General features: G+C 37.2%; 1 protein-coding gene across 3 annotated transcripts in view; it reads right to left on the bottom strand.

The window, feature by feature from the left end:
- gabrd (gamma-aminobutyric acid type A receptor subunit delta) overlaps positions 1-21,439 on the bottom strand; it is a 169,461-nt gene extending 148,022 nt beyond the window's left edge. The window contains exons 1-2 of one of the 3 annotated variants that reach the window (XM_039756034.1): positions 21,198-21,437; positions 12,502-12,614 (exon numbers count right to left, since the gene is read on the bottom strand). In XM_039756034.1, coding sequence (XP_039611968.1) covers positions 12,502-12,614; positions 21,198-21,265 — 181 coding nt within the window. In that variant the 5' untranslated portion in view covers positions 21,266-21,437. Of the gene's footprint in view, positions 1-12,501; positions 12,615-21,197 lie in introns of all 3 variants that reach the window. The other 2 variants (XM_039756032.1, XM_039756035.1) reach the window with 2 other exon arrangements.
- Positions 21,440-24,974: the final 3,535 nt, after the last annotated feature.

Genomic DNA, 24,974 nt, shown 5'->3' on the forward strand with positions numbered 1-24,974 from the left:
CTGTAAATTTAAGAATTTCATCTGAATTCTCAAATGTGCTCACCTATATCATGGCAAAGTAGAGGGTATGTATATTGACTGGCCAGTCATCCCGGCCAATACCCCCAGGCCGCCAGATGGAGCCCTCCCTGCAGCATGGAGGTGCCTCAAATGCCAGCAGGGAATCATGCACATTGCAGTTTTCCTTCACAGCCCTGCTGGATGCCCTGGGGGCCTCCAAAGGATGCTGCAGGGAGGCCCAGGGACTATTATTTGCCCTATAACCCAGACGTACGTCTTAGTCACAGCAACAGGGGATATGACGTACTTCCGGGATGAAGAAGAAGAGTTTTGATCTGACCCAGAAGTGATAATAATCACATGGACTGAGAGAATCAGAAACACATCCGGGTCAGGGACTATAAAAGGACTATGGGAAATCCCAGACAGACGAGCTGAGTTGGGAGGAAGGGTGGCAACGCGTCTGGGAGAGGAGGATTTGATTATTGATTATTGTATTGTGTATATTTATGATTATTGTGGAGTGGAGGGTGCTTGGTGCACATTATTATTATAAAATAAATAATAATTGGACTTTTATCTGGTGTCTGACGTTTGTCTGAGGGTTCAAGGGGACGACAGCGCCCCTATCTGTCACAAGGGTTAAACCTTTATTTTCTGTTTATTCAGATTTGAAAAGGTCAGAACAAAGAAATCATTTGAGAACAAATGACAAGTTCCTTTTCAATTTATTTTTTTTTTAACCTATAACATTAAGGCTATGGAACCCCAAACAACAGTTAATTAAATGTGATCTCAAGAAAAGACGAGGGCTAATAAAAATTCTAATAACAGGAGCTATAATAATGATACCATATAAAAGGGGGATATTTATGAAAAGAGCCGGAGCTCCATGATTGAGGCATGTTACTTTGTTGTATTTAAACTCTTTTTTGTCTCATAGTGCATTCCGTCTGTCAGAATTGTGGCCTGCAGGGTGCACTCCAGCTTCCCAAACCCAATACAAGCAGACGCTGACATAATTCCAGCACAACACACAGCTTTTATTTAGCTATGGGAAAATTTTCCTAAACATTTCCCAATACCAAAGCACTGTACAAAATTACAATAATAAACAAATGAAGCACACAGCTCTGTGTATTTACCTCTTTATCTTCCTTCTCTCTCTCTCTCTTTCTCACTGCCTCCACTCCTCCTTCAGCAAATGTCATCTTCTCTCTCCCCACTCTGGCTCCTGGAGTGAAGGTAGTGGGCTTCTTTGATGCAATACCTGGGAGTACTTCTGGTAGACCTTCTGGGTGAGGTGGAAGCTCAAAAAAGTAGGGCTCCGCAATCCTGGCAGCACCCTCCTAGCTGAACTCAATGTCCCATGGTGCCCTATGGGAATCCAAGGCAACACTGCAAACCAAGAGGGCTGCCAGTTCTGGGGAGATAGTGCCCTGTGCATGCTCTCTCCCATGGTCCTTCCACTCCAAAGATGCTCTGGCCGGGTAAGGGCACCATCTGCCCACCACAATATACAAATATGAATATATATCAATGATAGATAGATATATACACATGCATATATAAAGTATATGTACAGTATATATTGTCACATGCACGCCTAGGGATAACCTTTTCTGACTCTATACCATTAGATGTCCCTGGAAGTCAGAACTCAACCTGGACAGAGTTTCTGCATGACTCCCTATACTTTATGAATTTTGAAAGGCCAATTTGTTAGGCTGTTGCGGCCATCTTTTTCATTGTGCCGCCACAGACATTTTCTATTTGTTTTTGTTTATTAATCGGGATCAACCAGTTGGTGCCTCAATACTCAAAAGTGACTCTCCTGACCTGTCAACCAGATCACAATATATATAAGGAATCTTTATAATTTATTTAAACAAAAGGAGAACAAAAATGTCAAACAAAGGAAAATCAGTCAAACATTAGGCAAAAAGGATATACCTAAAAAGGCAATCCAAAGCTACACAGTAAGAAAAACTACACGACACTTAATAACAGAAAAATGACAAAAACAAGGAAAATATACTTAAGCCAGGGAATAAATTCTGGCTGAATCATAGTAACCAAATTGTGCCACTTGTGCTGCTTATAAAACCACTGAGATCCATGAATTTTACCCCTTTTCTGAAATCTCTCTGTCCTTTTTTCATTAGTATTAGTAGAACCTAAAAGTAACTTACAAGAAGACTTTAGTGCTAGGATCTCTTGGTTTCACTCCTCTTTAACATCTTTGGTTTGGTTAGATTTGTTTTCCTTCCAGGTTTCCAACCTCTTACATTTCCATTATGACATCTTTGGTCTATCCTGTCTTTTGGCCAATTCCTTAGATTAGAGAAAGCCAGAGTGCAATTTCAATAAGCTTGTAACATTTAGACCCCTTTGCCTATTTCTTTTACTGCGTATTTCTTTTGTGTCTCTGATTTTGTTAACTAAATTCCATCTTTTCATTCAGTTTCTACATTCTTGCCTGTTTCCTGGTCTTACTGCAATCATAATAAAAACAGTATAGTGGTTCAAGGGCTGTAGCATTGTAATTGAGCATCTTAGTTCTTATTATGATTCTTGTTGCTGTGTGATGAATTACAATTAAGGATCTAGTCAAGCAATTACTTAACAATAAACGATTGCTATAACCGATTCTGCTGCAGGCAAATGAATAAACTAGTTTTTCCAGCATATAAAGAAATAATAATTTTATAATATTGTAAACTGAAAAATCTTAGAAAATGTGATGACTGTAGGTTTAATTTGGAACAATGATAACATCTAAATATGGAGTGGTTTCAGCTAAACTAAATTTGAAGTCCTTCAGATTCAGAGTTGTCAGTTATGACTTACAGTATTATTATTTGCGGAATCATAACACATTATTAGTTTTGACAAATACAAGGGCAGATATAAGAATAGTGGGCCTATAGGTCTGCAGCTCCAAGTAATAGCTGAGTCTCTTGTTTTCCACGATCATTGGTGTTCACTAAAATCCATGGACACTTTAACCCTTCCATTTAAGGTTGTCACTTGCTAATATGGCATTAATTTATTATGGGAGGCAATCATGAACTCTAAACATTGCACTGGAAATATATTGCATGTTGATTTGCAAATGCAAGAATTTCACTGTGCTCTGTAAACGTGACAAGAACCATTTTATAAACCTATACTCACTTTTAATTACACCAGTGTATGCTGCACATAACAGTTTGTCATCAAGCATATGAAAAACATGAACAGAAGGGGAAACAGAAGGTATCCTTGGTTGATTGGTGCCAACCACATTGAAATGGACTACACTTCACTGACATCAATTATGGTTTCTTTGCAAATATACACAGCAAATGGCACACACCAATAATACTTTTAAAGAGAATAAACTGCATCCACAAAATACTTTTAGAGAGGACTGGACAATTGGTATAAATTAAAAAAAAATGTAAAGAGCTGCATGGCTGATGAGAGCTAGTCATGGGCACCCACACAATAAGAATCCCTTGTTAGACCTTCATCTTGGAGATGACTGACAAAAGATACTGAAGTTTCCGAAAGGTTAAATGGAGAATGTTAATTAATATTTTTATATTTTTAATTATTCTTTATAAAAGTGAATTTAGTGAGATAATACTACCTACATCTTTATCATAATTAGAAAGTACAATTTCTGTAGTAGATACTAGCTGAAATACCCAGTGTAACCTGAGAGGAAAATAAAGTGTTTTTTTTAATTGTTTGAGAAAAATATAACAAAAAAACACAACTTTAAAAATAAATTAACAAACAATGAAAACTCACTAATGTTGTTGTCTTGCGGTCTTGTATGTATGTTATCATCCAGTTGATGCTCAGAACCGGCCAACTCTATTTAATTTCAAAAGCAACAGGGGCACAGTGGTGCTCAAACATAAAGAAAGCTGGCAGTCACCTCCAGTTCGCCCTCTGGTGGTCGTTCCAAGTGTCAACTGGATGATAACATTCATACAAGAACACAAAATCACCCCCCACCCTACCCAGAAGTGTGTGGGTTAGGATTGATTTCACCCTACAGTATTTTTTGTCGACCAATGAGAAACGTGTACCAAGTTTCATGAAAATCACACTAGCCATTCGGAGGTTATGCTGAAACATGTATACATACACACACACACATACATTGACTTTTATATATTTTGATTAGGGAAGTTTATTAAAGTTGTTAATGTTTCTTTTAACATATTCTCCAACTTCCTATATACTGTAGTTAATTTTGGAAGGAAGTTTATAATTAAAGTTGTTAAAAAGATGTAAATTCTTTATCAAAATAAAAAATTTTAAAGGTCCCATAAATGAAGTGCTGCATAATTTAGGCATGGAGGGAAATACACGATTGTCATGTAGAAGAGCACAGTAACATTTGACCCTAAATTGTCTTTGTCAAGTAATTTGATGACACAGATGCAATTGTTGGGATGCCAAGCCAGTCACAACTATGTTTAATTGCAGAAATAACATAATAAAAAAGGCTTTTTTCAGCGCTTCTCACACTTGTGACCATGAAAAACACCCTCCTCTGTACCTTATACATTAGACGCCTCACACCTCGGAATTTCTCCTGATTTCATTAAATGGAGGTTTGTGTTATTCTGACTTACCAAGGACATGTACACTATCTAGGGGTCATTAGTGCCTTGCACCAATGCTACTACAAAAGGACTCATTAGCCTGCAATCCTACATTCAAGTGGATATAATAAATGAATGGGTTGTTGAGTTAAGTAATATTTTAAAACATTTTGTTTAATACCGGATTCCAAAAAAGTTGGGACACTAAACAAATCGTGAATAAAAACTGAATGCAATGATGTGGAGGTGCCAACTTCTAATATTTTATTCAGAATAGAACATAAATCACGGAACAAAAGTTTAAACTGAGAAAATGTATCATTTTAAGGGAAAAATATGTTGATTCAGAATTTCACGGTGTCAACAAATCCCAAAAAAGTTGGGACAAGGCCATTTTCACCACTGTGTTATTATTGCTACTTGTCCCAACTTTTTGGGGATTTGTTGACACCGTGAAATTTTGAATCAACATATTTTTCCTTTAAAATGATACATTTACTCGGATTAAACGCTTGATCTGTCATCTACGTTCTATTACAAATAAAATATTGACATTTGCCATCTCCACATCATTGCATTCAGTTTTTATTCACAATTTGTTTAGTGTCCCAACTTTTTTGGAATCCGGTTTGTACATTCACATTTAAAATGTTAAGATTTTTAAGCAAAATCGACTGTCTATCCAGTATTATTGTTATTATTATACACTTTTCAATAACAAAATATGCTAAGCCCTTGCTTCTCTGCTTCTGTGCCCAGATCATTTTGGCGGTAATGCTGTGAAAGAACACTGCCAAAAATCATGCAACTAGAAAACTTTGCAAAACAAACATGCTCAAAATGTGCTACATGCACTTACAAAATGCTCTCAAAACATAACTTGCACTTATAAAATATGCTCAAAACGTAGTTCTCTGTTACACAATGTGTGGCACATGCACACAGACAAGTTATTTGGTTACATATTTTTCCATTTTTAATGAAAAACATGTGGATATATTTTCAAATGCAGTTATAAAAATAAAGTTTAGAGGGATATTGACTTTAGAAATGTTAATTCTGTCAGCTTTTGTTACATAAAGACATTACCATTTGCCAATTTCTTGTTTAACTTTCTCCATCAGCTGTATAATTTTGGATGGGGCTTTAAAATTTTTACTTATGACTCCATGTTGTGGAGCTTCCCCAATATACTCGTATTTAGTCCATAAAGAGGTAATGAGCATGAGTCGGTAATTTAAACAACCATGTCATCTAAATAAACAGATACCGTCTACTGCATTCCTTCTTTACAATTCTCAGTTTCTCTGTTTGTTTACATTTAGAGTCAAAATGATCTGAATTTATATTAAATGAACTGAAACTTCTGCATTGAGGTACAACAGTTTAATTCACATTTACTCTTGGACTGGATTGGCAATGTTTCCCATTGTAAACAAACAAGTAGAATTTTTGGATTTTGAGATTTACAGTAATAAGAGAGATGAAAAAAGTGAAAAGAGTGAAAGGAAAATAAAATGTTTAAAATTAATCTGTTTTTCTTGTGAATGTCTTATATTTTCACAAATATTACAGTTTAATGACTCATGATTTGCTGATAGTATATCATCATTGACTGTGTTTCGTCACCAAAAACATTGCCTTTCTTGATGAATAACACTTAAAAAGTGGCAATTTATCATTATTTCTGCTGTATAAGTCTAAGTCTACATGAAAATAAAACTACACTTTTTCTTGACTTTTATTTCGCTTACACACACACATTTGTATTTCATTTACACACACACACATTTGTATCTATCCCATTAACCACTATAACATAGTAAGTGTTATAGTGCACTTGATTGGTATTTTCTGAGACCAGATATTATTGGATCATCATCAATATATATTTATTAGAACATAATATTTTGATAAGAACAGACCATTCAGTCCAACAAAGCTCACCAATTCTATCAATATAATTTCTCCAAAATTATATCAAATGGGGTTTTTAAAGTCTCTAAAATCATGGTTTTTACTACAGTACTTAGTATATTGTTCCACGTGTCTATGATTTTTTAGGTGAAGAAACATTTTCTAATGTTTATATAAAAGTTATCCTTGGCAAGTTTACAATTGGGTCACCATGTTCTTGTGGAACTCATTTTAAAGTAACAGTCTGGATGAAATGTACTAATACTGTACCTTCCTAATTTTTAACATTTGTAATCATGCCACCTCTTAATCTTAATCATACTTCATAAACTAAAATTCTGTTAGCCTCCATAATTCCTTCTGTACACTGTCTGAATGTCGACAGAGACAAGTCCACTATAACTACTAGATCCTTCATTTAGTCACTCAATGTAATTCTAAAGAAAACATTCAAGCAGTCAGCTGCTGTGAATATTGTTTGGGAAAAAGTGTACTTTTCAATCCTTTTTATTAATCATGACTATAAAAAATGCTAAGGCTTCATTTACACCTGGCATTTAATGTATTTTTGATGATCTGACCATGACTGCATAGCATTTGACCAAATTAAAAACATGTGTAAAACCATTGGTAATCATTGCAGTCACACTATTGTGACGCAGGAACGCGTCCCCATAGTAACTTGCTGCCTACCCCTGTATAACTTTACCTTGAGTGTCTAGCAGCACAGCACACAGAGAAAAAAGTAATATATATATATATATATATATATATATATATATACAGTATATACTGTGGAACCTTGGTTCACGAATGTCTTGGCAAGCAAATCGGTTTACTTTTGCATCTGTTCATGACCACACACTCGGTATACAAACAAGCCAGTTTCTCTTTTGGTTTGTGCGTGCCGATGATTTCTGCACGTGTTCAGTCTCTGTGCATTCCCTGTGCAGCGAGCAAGCGAGAGAGAGAGACACAGACACACACACACACAGACAAGCGAGCGAGACACACACACAGACAGGTGCACGCGAGAGACACACACACAGACAGGCAAGCACAAAAGAGACAGACATACACACACACGCGAACAAGAGACACAAACACACGCACATGCGCGCGAGCGAGAGAGAGAGACAGCTGGATGCATAAGGCTGAAAAGGCAGTTAAAGAATGCACCAGGCTTGTTTTTAAAGAGACAAATCCAAGCATTGTTTTAAACCTCGTTGGATTTAATGAAGACTTTTTTCTAATGGATTTTAACCTCCACTTCACTTCTGTTTACAGCGATCGGCTCGTAGTGTGCATTGTTGCAATGTTACTTTTCTTGTGGTTTATTAAATTACTGATGTTTCAAATGTTCATTTTTTTCCCTGTGCTTAAAACTCATTAAAAAAAGTGTTTTTAGCGAGCAATTCGTAACGCTACAGCGTGAACTCTTGAAGTGTTAGTTTTCTCTGTTGTTCAAGGTTTTCTCAGTGTTATTCAATGTTTTTACATTTAATTTACTATTACACGGTGCATTCTATGGTATGATTAACTATATTTGTGCTTAAAAATCTTTAAAAAAAATCTATTTACATGCAGTTTGTACAGTCTGGAACGGAGTAATTGTATTTACATACAATCCTGTGGGGCAAATTACTTTGGTTCATGACTGTGGGGGCCATTTTAGTACATTTTAGTAGATGGACATGGTCAGAAACAATGCTCAGGTAGCCCGTGGCATTTAAACGATGCCCAATTGGTACTAAGGGGCCTAAATTGTGCCAAGAAAACATCCCCCACACCATTACACCACCACCACCAGCCTGCACAGTGGTAACAAGGCATGATGGATCCATGTTCTCATTCTGTTAATTTTGGTGAGCTCATGCAAATTGTAGCTTCTTTTTCCTATTTGTAGTGGAGATGAGTGGTACCCGGTGGGGTCTTCTGCTGTTGTAGCCCATCCGCCTCAAGTTTGTGCGTGTTGTGGCTTCACAAATGCTTTGCTGCATACCTCGGTTGTAACGAGTGGTTATTTCAGTCAAAGTTGCTCTTCTATTAGCCTGAATCAGTCGGCCCATTCTCCTCTGACCTCTAGTATCAACAAGGCATTTTCGCCCACAGGACTGCAGCATTCTGGATGTTTTTCCCTTTTCACACCATTCTTTGTAAACCCTAGAAATGGTTGTGCGTGAAAATCCCAGTAACTGAGCAGATTGTGAAATACTCAGACCGGCCCGTCTGGCACCAACAACCATGCCACGCTCAAAATTGCTTAAATCACCTTTCTTTCCCATTCTGACATTCAGTTTGGAGTTCAGGAGATTGTCTTGACCAGGACCACACCCCTAAATGCATTGAAGCAACTGCCATGTGATTGGTTGATTAGATAATTGCATTAATGAGAAATTAAACAGGTGTTCCTAATAATCCTTTAGGTGAGTGTGTATATATATATATATATATATACACATATATATATATACGATATATATATATATATATATATATATATATATATATATATATACAGTGGAACCTCGGTTTACGAGTAACTTGGTTTACGAGTGTTTTGCAAGACGAGCAAAAATTTTTAATAAATTTTGACTTGATAAATGAGCGATGTCTTGCAATACGAGTAGTATGGATACACTTTGTCTGCTGAGCATCATGTGATCACAACTGAACTGATGGTTCTTCTCTCTCTCCCCTTATCTCGCTCGCCCTGCGTGTCTCTCTCTCTCTCTCCTTATCTCGCTCACTCACTCGCCCAGCGCGTCTGCGTCTCTCTCTCCTTATCTAGCTCGCTCGCTTGCCCAGCGCGTCTCTCTCTCTCCTTATCTCGCTCGCTCGCCCAGCGCGTCTCTCTCTCTCTCTCTCTCCTTATCTCGCTCACCCAGCACGTCTCTCTCTCCTTATCTCGCTCGCTCGTCTCTCTCTCTCTCTCTCTCTCTCTGGCAATCGTCTCCTATTCTCCGTCTGAGTCTATGTGCCTCACTCATATAGTCAACATCCGTACGAGCGTATACTGTTTACTACAGCATTGTGACTGTGTGTGTGTGCGCTGTGAAGTGCGAGTCCCCATCTTGCTCCCCAAAACACGAAGCGGAGTGTCAGTACTTTAACACCAGCTTTATTCAGCTTGAAACAGCAAAAGCGCTGTTATTTATTGTAGCAGGATCTTTATAATGTTCCTTGTATGACCCATTGACGACAGGCGCTTATAGCATGTCTGTGATCTTTTTGGATGTGCTTCGGCGAACTGCTACAGAGCTGGTAGACTGCGATTGCTTTGGGACGGTCTTCCGCGTGTCGTCCCGTTTGGTGGAATCCCACATGAGTTTAGAAACTCACACCAGCCATGATTCTTTTTAAAGGTAAAGTGCAGGTTAATTTGTATTATGTATTTTACTTTATATTTTGTATTAATCATTTTTATATGAATAGTTTTGGGTTGTGGAACGAATCATCTGAGTTTCCATTATTTCTTATGGGGAAATTCGCTTTGATATACGAGTGCTTTGGATTGCGAGCACATTTCCGGAACGACTTATGCTCGCAAACCGAGGTTCCACTGTATATACTGTATATATATACTGAGAAAAAAGGGTTTTAAATAAGAGGACTTACCGTCATTCGGTAGCGGGTGAAGGGAGGTGGTTATTGTGGTTCCTTATTCACCGGCTATCTCCTTACAACTAAAGACGCAAGCGCCAGTCCGGATGCCATTTTAAATGCGGCGCTTTGATCAGGCGCTTGCGCCGTGCTTAGGAATCTGGGAAGTGACGGCCGTGGGGATGAAAGTTTTTCGTTTTTAAAAAGTCATTGAGTTTTGTTGGTTTAACATCCTTTTTTTGTTTGTTATATCAGAGATCACAGATGTAAAAAAGTGCTATTGGTTTGTTGTTATTGTTTCTTGTGTGCCGGGTTAGGTTAGTGAAGTTATGAAGTCTTTGGGTTCCCCCTGAAACAGAAGATGGTTAGTGTCATCCTATAACAGCGGGCTCTGGGAAAGAAATGAGAGTGCTTTATAAGGGGTTTGACGTGAGCCGCTAGGGGGGGAAATGTTTACCTGATTGAGGATTGCAGAGTTGTGTATGGGCTGCTTGAGGTGAGAATGACAGTCTCCTATTAGTCTGTTCATGCTCCTGATTTTTGGAAGTTGGAGGAGCTTAAATATTTAAGATTACTTCAGAGCTTTATTTTTGTAGTTAATGGTCAGGCAGGTTTTTTCCATAGAAACTGAAAGTTGCCTCAAAGATAAGGCCATATTTTGATTTTTTTTTTGTTGGTTTTTTTTTAATTTTTTTTTTTTTTTGACAACGTTTGTGGTGCAGAAGTTTATGGGTTATTCTATTTTTTCTATTTTTTTTTTTTTTATGTGTGAGTGTGGACAGTTTACATTTACTGCCACAGAACATTACTTGCCAATGGATTGAAACAAACTACTGTTTTACTCTTTTCTTCATGCCGTCATTCTTTGGTTTTGACTCAGATGGTATCAACTTTCGGTCTTGGTCGGTCATAAACTACAAGAAGGTTACCTACTCCTGTAGGTGGCCTGTGACAACTAGTCAAACCACACAGAAATAGTGACCACATTTAAAACAAGTATAAATGTAAATGCATTTTCTGTCCATGTGGAAAATTAAATGAAATAAGCAACTGTTTGACATACAGCAGTAGATGGATATACTGCATGAGGGTGGCCATGACTGACAGCTGTGCAGCTTTGAAAAGCGAAAGCAGTGACACTCTGTCATGCGTTCGAATTTTTCATGAGTTTGTCACATATTGGGCATCATACTAAACCATTTAAGTTCTCTAAGACAGATTGGTGCGTCACATTCCTTAGATTTTTTCTTGCTGGGTCATAACATCTAGTCTAGTTTCAGACGAATTAAGTGAATTGGACTAGTTAGCTTTGTTGGGCTGAATGTCTAGTTCTCATCTAGATTGTTCTAATGTTCTAAAAAAACACTTGGCAGAACTATCCAGACAGTGTTCAGAAGCCAGCAACAAGGCTAACAGAATGTTAAGCTATTTAGCACAATGTGTGGAATACAAGTCCAAGGAGGTTAAGCTCAAGCTATAAAACGAACCAGCAAGGCCTCATCTAGAGGACTATGTACAGTTTTGGTCTCCAGGCTAGAAAAAGGAAATAGCAGCACTAGAAAAGGCCCAGAGAAGAGTGACTAGACTGATTCCTGGGCTACAGATGATGACGTCTGAGGAAAGATTAAAAGTGCTGAGCCATTTCAGTTTAAGCAAAAGAAGATTAAGAGGAAACATGATTGAAGTATTTAAAATTATGAAGGGAATTAGTACAGTGGATCAAGAGTGATATTTTAAAACAAATTCATCAAGAGCACAGGAGCACAGTTGGAAACATGTTAAGGGTAAATTTCACACAAACATTAGGATGTTTTTGTTTGCTCAGAGAACCATAGTTTCTTGGAGTAAGCTACTGTACCAAGTAGCATGGTAGACAGTTGGACTTTGTGAACTTTCAAAACTAGACTTGATGTTTTTTTAGAATTACGTGGATATGGCTGGTGAGCTTTATTGAGCTGAATGGCTTGTTATCATCTAGATTTTTCTAAAGTAGCAGGTTTACATTTAACCTGCAGTGTGCTGAGTAGCACTGATGAATGCAATTAACCACCAAGCCCCCACACTGTAGAAAACATGAATGCATGTGTGGGGAGTTCTCTACTTCCAGTCATTCAGAACACAACACAGACACTTGAGGCATATTTTTATTGGAGGTGTAAATGTAATTTTTCAGAAGATCAATGAATAAGTAAAGGTTTGAAAACCCTCTTTTTAAAGGCACATTTAGTGAATAGGCTGCCATGTAATGCCGCCACACTTTTTTAAAATTAGGAGGTCATAAAAACTTAGTTCTACTTAACGTTTTATCTAAATTATTACATTTGTTTATGTATCATATTTGGTATCAGTAACAAGAAACAGCACTTTTGACACTTACCTCCAATTCCTGGTCTGAAATTGCGTGCATAACCCATCATTAAATCATCTAGGTTGGGAAGCCATGATATTTCAATATCAGTCCCTATATACTCCCCAATATTATTCATTGCCCTGAAACAAATTAGGCACACAAAAGACAAAAAATATATTTTTATTATTTGTTGAATCTGCAGGTAAATAGTGTAAGACAAAGAAGTCATATATTAAAATTCTAGTAATGCCATATAAAAAGATTAACTAAAAAATAACATCTAACTACAAAAATGTAATTTGAAATCTCCAGTGTTTTCAAGCAGCACTGAAAGGATAGAATCGTAGCGCTTGTGAAAGAAAATTTAACTGCTTGCAAGCTACTAAGGATTAAAAGCTGTTTTATTATAATGGCAGGTTATTCATACGGGCGTCTGTCTGATGAAGCAAAGTAAGCTGAACTTGGGTAACTTCCGTTTTTAGGAATGCATCCAAGAGGACAGTGGGAAAAGGATCTCTCACTCAACATATGAAAAAAGGAGTGGAAGGTAGCAATGCAGAGAATTCACTCGAGCTCCAAATATGCAAATCATACAATTATTCAACTCAAAATTATATATCGAGCACATCTGTCTTGTTAAAAATTGTCCAAAATGTTTCCAACCTGCGAATGCTGCAATCAGTTTCCAGCCTCACTGGGTCACATGTGATGGGCCTGCACCAAATTATCATAATTCTGGACCAAAATCTTTAAATGCCTTTCAGATAGCCTAGGGTCAAAATCCCTCCTAACCCATTAACAGCTGTCTTTGGTGTACTTCCAGATGGGCTTAAAGTGGAGAAGAACAAACAAACTGTGATTGCCTTCACTACACTATTGGCACATAGAATTATCTTGCTAAACTGGAAGAATCCTAACTCTTCTCTTTTAAGTCAGTGGGTAACTAATGTTGTATATTATTTGAAATTGGAAAAAATCTAATTCTCAGATTGGTAAGTCCAATGTGAATCATAGGGCACTTGAGAACATAAGGGCAATCATTAAGGACATTAGGGAGGCTAAAAGGCAGGAATAATGACCCAAAGATATTTTATTTCAGTATTTTAGTAGTAAAAGATAAGTCAAGGATGAGGTGAAGTGCATCAGAAATTGAAAGGGGAGTTTAAAAATACAGACAGTGATCTAGCGGGTGCCCTGAACTCGAACTTTGCAGAGATTTTCACATGTGAGGAAGCAGATATCCTCCCAGTGGAAAAAGGAACTACTAAGGAGGTACTGAGTGATTAAGAAATTATAGAGGGAGAAGTACTGTTTATATTAAATAGGCTGAAATCAAACCAATCTCCTTATAATATTTACTCTTGAGTTCTTAATGATGCTAGCAATTACACATATAAACCCTTGACTCCTATTTTTAGAAAGTCACTGCATACTGTGGAAGTTCTGTCAGATTAAAAAAAGGCCATTAATATCCTGTTATATAAAAAGGGTGTCTAGGCAGATCCAAGCAACTACTGGCCAGTAAGCTTAATATTCATCACAGAAAATTAATGGAAGGAATTATCAAGGATAAGATTGAGCAAAACACAGAGCAAGAACAGATTTACTGAACAGTCAGAATGGGTTCAGAAGACAGGTCATGTTTTACCAACATATTGGAATTCTATGAGGAAGCAATAAAATGATATGATCAGAGTGGAGCATATGATATTATTTATCTTGACTTTAAGAAAGCATTTTATAAGGTGACACATGATTGGTTGGGCATCAAACTAAAAGAAGTGGGAATGTTGTTTGTGGATGGGTGCAAAATTGTCTTAGACACGGGGTTGTGGTGTGAAGAACCTTATTAGAATTGGCAAAGGGTGATGTTTAACAGGGGTCAGTGTTAGGGTCTCTGCTATTGTTAACATATATTATTAATTTGGATAAGGATACAAATAACAATCTGGTTAAGCTTGCAGATGATACTAAAATAGGTGGATTGGTAGATAATCTGGAATCCGTTAAATTATTACAGTGGGACTTGGACAGCATACAGGCTTGGGCAGATTTGTGGCAGATGAATTTTAATGTCAGAAAATGTAAAGTATTACATGTAGGAAGTAAAAATGTTAGGTTTGAATGCATAATGGTATTTTTGAAAATTGAAAGCACACCTTATGAGAAGGATTTAGGAGTCATTGTGGACTCTACCTTATAAACTTCCAGACAGTGTTCAGAAGCCATTAAAAAGGCTAACAGAATGTTAGGTTATATAGCAGAGTACAAGTCCAAGGAGGTTATTCTCAAGCTCAAGTCTCATCTGAAGTTCTGTGTACAGTGTAGATCTTAAGGCTACAAAAAACGATATAGCAGTGCTACAAAAAGTCCAGAGAACAGTGACTAGGCTCAGCTCAGGCCTATAGGAGATTAAGAAAGATTAATAGTGTTGAGCCTTTCCAGTTTAAGCAAAAGAAAATTAAGAGGAGACATGACTGAAGTGTTTAAAATTATGAAGGGAATTAATAGGAGTGGATTGAAACTGTTACTTTAAAATGAGTTCATTAAAACACGGGGACATGGTTGGAAACTTGTTAAAGATAAATTTCTTACAAACATTAGGAAGTTTTTCTTTACACAGAGACCCATAAACTCTTGGAATAAGCTATAAGGTAGTGTGGTAGACAGTAGGGCTTTAGGGACTTTTAAAGGTAGACTTGATGTTTTTTTAGAATAATTAAGTGGATAGCAATGGAAAGCTTTGTTGGGTTGAATGGCCTCTTCTAATCTAGATTGTTCTAATCTTCTTCTTTGTTCAGCTGCTCTTGTTAGGGGTTGCCACAGCGGATCATCTTTTTCCATATCTTCATGTCCTCTGCATCTTGCTCTGTTACACCCATCACCTGCATGTCCTCTCTCACCACATCCATAAACCTTCACTTAGGCCTTCCTGTTTTCCTCTTGCCTGGCAGCTCCATACTTAGCATCCTTTTCCCAATATACCCAGCATCTGTTCTCTGCACATGTCCAAGCCAATGCAATCTTGCCTCTCTGACTTTGTCTCCAAACCTTCCAACTTGAGCTGACCCTCTAATGTACTTGTTCCTAATCCTATCCATCCTCGTCACACCCAGTGCAAATCTTAGCAACTTTAACACTGCCACCTCCAGCTCTGCCTCCTGTTTTCTGGTCAGTGCCACCGTCTCCAACCCATATAACATAGTTGGTCTCACTACCGTGTTATAGATCTTCCCTTTCACTCTTGCTGGTACCCCTCTGTCACAAATCACTCCTGACACTCTTCTCAACCCACTCCACCCTGCCGGTACTCTCTTCTTCAACTCTCTTCCACACTCCCTGTTACTATGTACTGTTGATATCAAGTATTTAAAGTCATCCACCTTCGCCAGCTCTGCTCCATGCATCCTTACCCTTATCTGACCTCCATTTAATTAATACACATGTATTCTGTCTTGTTCCTACTGACCTTCATGCCTCTTCTCTCCAGAGCATATTTCCACCTCTCCAGGATCTCCTCAACCTGCTCCCTACTCTCGCTACAGATCACAATGTCTTCCACAAACATCATGGTCAATGTGGACTCCTGTCTAATCTTGTCTGTCAACCTGTCCATCACCACTGCAAATAACAAAGGGGTCAGAGCTAGTTCCTGATGTAATCTCCCTCTATCTTGAATGCATCCTTCACTTCTACTGCAAACCTCAACACTGTCACATTTCCTTCGTACATATCCTGTACAACTCTTACATACTTCTCTGCCACTCCCAACTTCCTCATACAGTACCACAACTCCTCTCGAGGCACCCTGTCATATGCTTTCTCTACATCCAAAATGCAACTCCTTCTGGCCTTCTCTATACTTCTCCATCAACACCTATAGAGCAAACATCACATCTGTAATGTTCTTTCCCGGCATGAAACCATACTGCTGCTCAATAATCATCACCTCCCTTCCAAAGCTAGCTTGTACTACTCTTTCCCATACCTTCTTGCTGTGACTCATCAACTGTATTCCTCTGAAGTTACTACAGTTCTGCACATTTCCCTTATTCTTAAAAATCAGTACCAGTACACTTTTTCTCCAATCCTCAGGCATCCTCTCACCTTCTAATATTGCTTTAAACAATCTGGTTAAAACCTCCACTGCCATCTCTCATAAACACCACCATGCTTCCGCAGGTATGTCATCTGGACCAACAGCCTTTCCATTCTTTGTCCTCTTTATAGGTGTTCTTACTTCCTCCTTGCAAATCCGTTGCACTTACTGGTTCACTATCTGCCCGTCATCCAACCTTCTCTCTCATTCTCTTCATTCATCACCCTCTCAAAATATTCTTTCCATATGCTTACCACAATCTCCTCTCTTGTGAGTATGGTTACATCTTTAACCCCTCTATCGCCTTAATCTGCTGCACATTTTTCCCACCTTGGTCCCTTTGTCCAGCCATTTGGTACAGGTCCTTTTCTTCTTAATGTTCTTGTGCTCCGTTATTTGCAAGGTTATCTCTGCTAATATTTAGTAGTTAAAGTCTGTGATGACTATAATATCCCTCTTGCCTTTTTAATATAACGAAAAAAGATGTGCATTGAAATAATTGTCTTCATTGGGCAGTCTATAGCACACTCCTAAAATAAGGCCTCTTTCCATAATGCTTTCCAGACATAGCCATATATCCTCACTAAGATGGGGCTCATCGTCCAACTGAAGAGGACTTATGTTTAAATTCTGTTTGACATAAAGAACAACTCACCTCCTTTTCTGTTCTGTCTATTCTTCCTACAAAATATGTATCCCTCTATGTTATGCTCACAACCATCTTTTTTATTTAGCCAAGTTTCTGTTATTCCACTACATACAACTCCAACTCAGTTATTTTATTTTTTTACTGCTAGCATTAAGGCAAGTTATTTTTAATGTGTTACTCATTTTACTTTCGCATTTAAACATTGGGTTAGAATTTGACTGTTTTTTAGGTGGCCCATAGGGGCTTCTCACATCTGCCCACCACCTCAGAATTTTCAGAGACACCATCTGGCTCTGCAAGGACCTGAAAATAGTTTGATACTTCCATTTGAGGGGTTGATGCCTCCAAACAGTGTGCACCTTTTACCTTGCCCTTTGTGATCGTGACCCACCTATCTCTACCTGTCTAGTATGGAATCTCCTCCCGCACCACATTAGGTGTGCACACCATCTCTCTAAAGGACACCTGGGCCAAGTTCACCAATTCTCTACTACAAATTAAGCCTGTCAACTCCTCCTCCAGTTCAGAGACCCTGAGCTTCAGATGCTGGATTAGCTGGCATCTCTTGCAGATATAGCCCTCACACTGGCTCCTTCAAGCCATCTTCTAAAAAGTCCAACATCCAACAGGACTTGCATTGCACTGGCCTCATTATTAAAATTTGACTTTGAGTTATTAAAACTGCTTAATTTTTTTTGTATTCAAATTAAATGATTTAACTTAAATGTCACAAATTAAGCCAAAAAATTGATAAAAGAACTAATACTGTTATTTTACAATTTTTGATCCCTTAAGCTCTTGTAATATTCTCCCCCTCAACTGCCTGCTGTTTGTTCTTCTCTGAGGTTAACTTTACTTTTTATTGTCTGCTCCTAACCTCTCTCTCTCTCTCTCTTCTATTGCTGTACTCCTCTTATTCTTTACTTAAAAGCTCTCCACTCACACTGTTTGTATCCCTTCGTAATAAAGAACCCTTATGCCATCATCCTCTTAACTGCACTGTTTTCCCAACCATTAAGAACTGTTCAACCTAGAAGAATTTGCTAACTGAATACCTGCTGCTAGTTAATTTCTTACTGTCTTGTCTGCTCCTATAGCCGCTTGTGCTTGATTGGCATCTTAACACTAGCCAACTGCCTGTTTGCTCCAGAACCTTTCTCTTCACTGCTATGAAGTCAGCCACTGCTTTTTTTAATGAAGATTTCTGTGCCCTGTAGAATTCAGTGTTCCTTCTGATTTGGAGCAGGCACAATAAATAAGGTGTGACAGTCATGGATCTTCTCGTGTTTGACCATCTTTGTGTGCTGTTTCTCTTTCGATGTAAAGCATGCTCCATGCAAAATGCTATCCTGTCTCTCAGTAAACATGCACAAGCAGCCACCTGCCCCCTGTTTCCTCATGCACAACGATGTTAATGATGCTAACAAGTAACATATTTCAATTCAATTTTAACAAAATTTACTGTTCACTGTCAGTGACAGGGCACTCCAGTAAAACAATAATGTGTAATACACCTGCAACCTTAGAACACAGACTTAATGATATTAGATATATATATATATATATATATATATATATATATATATATATATATATATATATATATATATATATATATATATATATAGATATATAGATAGATAGATAGATAGATAGATAGATAGATAGATAGATAGATAGATAGATAGATAGATAGATCTTTATTGTCATTGTCACTTTTACAAATGAACAACGAAATTGAAGGTTCTGTCAACTCAGTGTGAGGCATAAGAGTTAAAAAACAAGAAAAGAAATAGTAATAAAAGTGCACTACAAATATATACAAATTACACTTGTCATATATACAAATTGCACTGGTTAAATGTAAAAATTGCACTGGTTGACTTAACGTCTATATTGCACATTTAGTGAAGGATTTGGAGTAGTTTTATTTTAGTTCAGGGCCATAATTTCTTTTGGATAAAATCTGTTTTTAAGGTGGTTTGTCCTCATTTTAATTGTTTTGTATCTCTGTATCTCTTATTATTGTGGGTGAGGAAATAGTGGGCAGGCAGCTGCATTCCTGCATGTTTACTGACAGACAGGATGGCATTTTGCACAGAGCATGCATTAAATTAAAAGTGAAACAGTGTGCAAAGATTCACAAACATGACATGGTCCTTTAGAATCACACCTTAATGTGCCTGCGCTAAATCAGAAGGGACACTGAATTCCACAGTCACAGAATTCTTCATAACACCCACTAATGAATCACTGTTTTTGTTACTTATAACTGTTCATTTACAGTGATGCTGGTGTCAGCTAATTCTGCCAATTGCCTCATCTCACTGATGCTACTTTGAATACAAATAACAAGAACAAGCTCAAAAAACAAAGAACTTTTCCCAGCTCATCCATAAACACCCAGCAACTTTTGTTAAAGTGCGGGTAAAAAAAAAAAAAAAAAGCAAAGAAACCCTTTTAAAGGGAAAACAAACCTTCAAAAATTCCCACAAAACTCTTAGTGACAACCATAACACATTTTTAGGAGAAAAATACAGTTTTAATTAACACTCACACATCACAGAAAACAACAACTCTCAGCAACTTCTCTCTCATTTACAAGGATGACATCAGCACTCCAAAAAATGTGGGGATGAGGAAAAAAGGGAACAGAGTTTAATGCTTTTCATATTTACTTTCCAAAACTTTACAGACATGGAGAAATATCTATCACATACAAAAAACAAACTAAGACTTTGTGTTTTTACATCATTGATCACGTGAATCAAAATGATAAGGTGATGGTTTCAGAAATGCATATACTATATCTGAGTAAAGAGCTGATTTACAAATCATTAAAAATGCTGCATACAACTAAAGCACTGTTTGTGAAAAATAGAACACAGTATATTTTAACGTAAATCAATGCATTTTTGACAACATTTCAAAGCAAATTGAACAATTTGGGCAAAACTCAACTGCAACTTAACAAAGACATCCGCCTTTTGTCAAAACGGAAAATTTGGGTGACTCAATGGCATTTATCCCTTTACAGTGCTCATCAAACATCAGAGGTAATCACATTCATTAGATACGAAAGTATGCCAGCTTTGCCAATCCATTTGACCTATATACCTGTGGTTGTCCAAGCAAAATTCAACTGATTAAATAAAGGCATCATTCTTTTCTCAAAACTCTGGAAATGTGGGCAGTTCAAAGGCATTTAACCCTTCACAGTGCCCATTAAACTTAACAGTAAATCCCATTCATTAAATATTGAACTTTGCCAGTTCACTTGACCCATACACCCTCACTGGACAAAGAAAAACTCAACTGCAGACTAACAAGTGCATCTGTATGTTCTTGAAATTCTGAAAACTGGAGCTTTTTAACCCTCTACTGCGCCCTTCAAAGATCACAGTAAATCTTATTCATTAGATATTACACTGTGCCAACTTTGCCAGCCCATTTCACCAAGGTATTCGCGTTGGGCCAGATAAAACCGAACTGCAGCTGCACAAAGGCATCCATCTTTTCTTGAAATTGTAAAAAAAACTGGGATGAGCAACTACATTTAACGCATTATAGTACCATTTAAAAATCACAGTAAATCTCATTAATTACCCACGTTGGGTCGAGAAAAACTCAACGTTTTACCAAAGGCATCTGTCTTTCTGTTAATGTTGTCTGCTTTGTACAAAAAGTACTATGTGAATAAATAGCTGGCTGTAAGCAAATAAGTAGCCATGCGAGTAAGAAACCAGCCGAATAAGGAGCTGCGAATGAGTAGCCCACTTCAGCCTTGTGCCCCGTCCGGAGTCGGTCGCTGCTATCAGCCTAATACAGCCAGAGTAAGCATTGGCTCCCTCACAACCCGAATTGAAATAAAGATAGCTGAGAAATAAATGATACAATGTTATAGTCGGCGAAGCGATTGTTTTTTTTTTTATCTCGATGAGTTTCTGCTGCATTATAGCAAGCAGCCAGACTCACCTAATAAGCCTGTAGTGTGAAACGAGCATCAGGACTACACACAGGACGGAAAATGCAGGAATCGTCATGCTACTCCCTGACTTCTTGTATATGGTCTCCAAAATTTAACTTAGAGGTGTCCGAAGTAAATCGTTCGTTACGAAGATGATACATCGAAAGCTGCTTAAGACTAAATAATCGTTTTCCAATGTCCTTCAATTGAATATACGTCGCATCTCACACCCCCTCTCAGGCAAGCTCTCGCGCCCTCCCATTCCCCTTCCCCAAGGCGCCTGTACAAACAAAGGACAAACTCTGGAAAAGGACTATTAGAAATATTCCCGTGACTCTCATTCGTTCGCTTAAGCGTGTCCTCGCTCTTTATTTCCGCCGTTTAGTAATTTCTCCTGAAAGCATTCATCATCAGTTCAAGAAGTCAATGAAACAGATGCCAGCTAAATATCCAAATAAACAAGATTTTTTTTAACTATGTAAGGTCCTTAGATATTCTGTCATGTATTTAGGACAACTGACTTAAAAATACAGAGGCTTTGGTTAAACATGGACACTTTTAGATTGCCGCATAATCACATCTGTGCTTTGTTTTCTCTGGGTACTGATGTGGACTGGCATCCTTCTGAGAATTAATGAAAAAATGATAAAGACTCTAAATTGATGTGTTCTACTTTTTACCTGTTAAAATGAGGATATTTTAGGCGAGTTTGTTATACATGTGTTCATATGAGTAAATTATAGCTGCTGAACAAAGCTTGTTCCAGTCAGGAAGTTACATGTACAAACAAGTAAAGGCAAAGTGGAATAGGATTTGTTTCCTCCCTAGAGATGGGTGAACTTTATGAATACCTTTTTTATTTTGCTTTTTAATAATGCTGTTTTAATAATAAAGACTAAATTTTCCACAAGACATTTAACAATGCAGTCTATTCACTGCAAGTGTGTTGCTTCTTAGTAAGTGAAAAGAAGCAGAAATTGAACACAGCTTATGCTGTTCTTTGAAAGAAAAAAAACACTAAACAAACATTTTAATAGATAGATAGATAGATAGATAGATAGATAGATAGATAGATAGATAGATAGATAGATAGATAGATAGATAGATAGTTAGATAGATAGAGCTTTATTAACAACTAAAACATAATTAGTCATATTAAATATATCTAATTCGTATTAATGTATATAAATTTAATTAGTTTATAGTATGCAAATTCAACCTTCAGTCTCATTTTATGGAGGACCTTAAACATTGTTGTAGAAATTTAACATCTTATTAAAGAAAGAAACAGGACAAATCAGTAATCAGGCAGCAGACAAGCTGTTAGTTGTATTTTTAATGACTCCTTGGCAAAATGCCTTAGAGGGAGGATTCTTCAAAAGCAGTCTGTTACAGCATGATCAGAATGACCATGACCATGAAACAAAGAATAGAGGTTCATTTTATAAACTACTGAATTTACATACAGTGTCAATCAATGCATACATTCTACTCTGGTTGGTTCATTGGTTTACACCCAAATGACTTATATAAAATAGAAGTCTGTTATATTATATTCTGGTTCTTCATATACCTTTGAGTTGAGCCACCACCCTTGAAATTTCTGTAATTATAACAGCTGTCCATTCTGTTTTTAACAGGACATCTGCTGGTTTCTTAATCATCTCTTTGTCATCTTTCAGTATATTTTGTTGTTCACTTGACCTTTATCTGGTCTCCCAATATGCCTGCAAAGGTTTCTGACATTTATTAACTCTTTATGCTATTTCTTTAAGCTGAATGCTATGCTACCCTAAATTTATTCTTCCACAACATAAGTAAAGCATCAGCTGTTTTCACATCTTTTAAAATTGGCATCTTGGCTTGGCCTGACAAAACAATTTTAAAGTAAACATTCCCTTTTATATTTTCTTGATACAGAAATTACAAAAATGTAAATGAGTTTGTTGAATACAATTCCCAATTCCATAATCAATAAAGGAAGGAAATACAACAGTGGTGGCAATCTGGTACAATACAGAAATAAATGATAAATTGTGTATTTCTAAAGGCAAAATTGACACTGATCAGTTGCTCTAATGCCAATAATGTTTAAGAATAAAATTGGTAGCTATTGCTACATGTAGAATCCTCCACAGCAGGTCCCCAATTCATTTTTCAGTGCAAGGTTTATATAATGTTCGTCCATGATGGAGAAGTTTTCCTCCAGAGGGTATCTGTACTTGTAATATTTCTATTGCACTATTATATTGTATTGATGATTACTTGTGTTATGTTCTATATATTGTATTGAATTTGCCTCTTCTTTTTGACACTCATTGCATGCCCAACCTACCTGGTAAGGGGTCTCTCTTTGAACTGCCTTTCCCAAGGTTTCTTCAATTTTTTTCCCTACTAGGGTTTTTTTGGGAGTTTTTCCTTGTCTTCTTAGAAAGTCAAGGCTTGGGGAGCAGTCAAAAGGCATGGACTGTTAAAGCCCATTGCGGCACTTCTTGTGTGATTTTGGGCTATACAAAAATAATTTGCATTGTATTGTACTAGCTGAGTGCAGTTCAGAGGATATTGTGATTTTAGCTGGTGATTTTAATTGCCCTTAAAATGCTATGATGAACAGGAATAGTGCTGAACCTTATCTAGTGTCAGTCAAGGTATTGCAATCTGTTCTTCATAGGCAAGAACTTATAGATGTATGGAGGGAATTGAACCCATTGGGGAGACAGTACACATGACTTAAGATGTCCAGTGGAATGTTGTCTATAGGCTAGACAAAATGTATACATTAAAGCACAATCTGAACTTAATTTTGGGCTCTTGTCTATTGCTCAAATTGTTTTCAGACCATAATTTAGTTCTAACTCATTTTTCTATGGGGTTTGAGAGTAACTTTAAATCTTTGTTTGACTTTAACACTAAATTTCTTAAAGATTCTCTGTTTCTTCAATACTTTTGGCACTTTCAGGACAAATGGAGACTCAGCAAAAATTATTTTTCCTCACAGAAACATTGTTGGGACATCTCCAAGGTTGAAATTAAACTGTTTTGCCAAATATACTCTGAACATTCTTCTATAAATGTCACCATGACTATTAAAGAACTGGATGTGGATATTGTACTAATTCACACCAAACTGGAAACAGGTTTTGATACCACTTTACTTGAAGTCGTACATGAAGAAAATAATTCTCTAAAATTCCAGCTGGATGAACAGGTGAGTTCAGGGGAGTTTCCAAAATATATCTCAAATAGATGTTCCTACACAGTTTTTCTTTTCACTGGAAAAAATGTTGCTCTGGCAAAAATCATTCACTCTCTGAAGAATGCTGATAAAACTGAAATGACTGAGACCAAGGATAGCCTTGATTTTGCATTAAAATTTTACAGTGGACTTGTCTTCAACCATTGATTTTTTTAATGAGTTGCCACACTTGACTCGATCAACCAAAGAACTACTTTATCTACTAATAACAGTTGAAGAGCTCACAAGTTCTCTTGGGAATTTAAATCAGAACAAAGCCCCAGGGATCGATGGACTTCCTGTCAAATTTTGCAAGTACTTTTGAGATATAACAGGTATGGACTTCTTGGCTGTGTTCTTGGAGAGCATTAGACCTAATGAACTTTCTTTAAGTTGGCAGAGAGCTGTTTTGACTCTTTTACCATAAAGGGGATCTGTGCAACATTAAGAACTGGTGACCAGTAGTCAGTGTACTCTGCTCAAGATATAAAATCTTTTCTAAACCTTTGGCTCTTCATCTAAGGACTGTAATGAACTGCTTGGTGTCCTT

The sequence above is a fragment of the Polypterus senegalus genome, chromosome 6 (assembly GCF_016835505.1).
Source record: "Polypterus senegalus isolate Bchr_013 chromosome 6, ASM1683550v1, whole genome shotgun sequence".
In the NCBI taxonomy this organism is placed as follows: Eukaryota; Metazoa; Chordata; class Cladistia; order Polypteriformes; family Polypteridae; genus Polypterus; species Polypterus senegalus.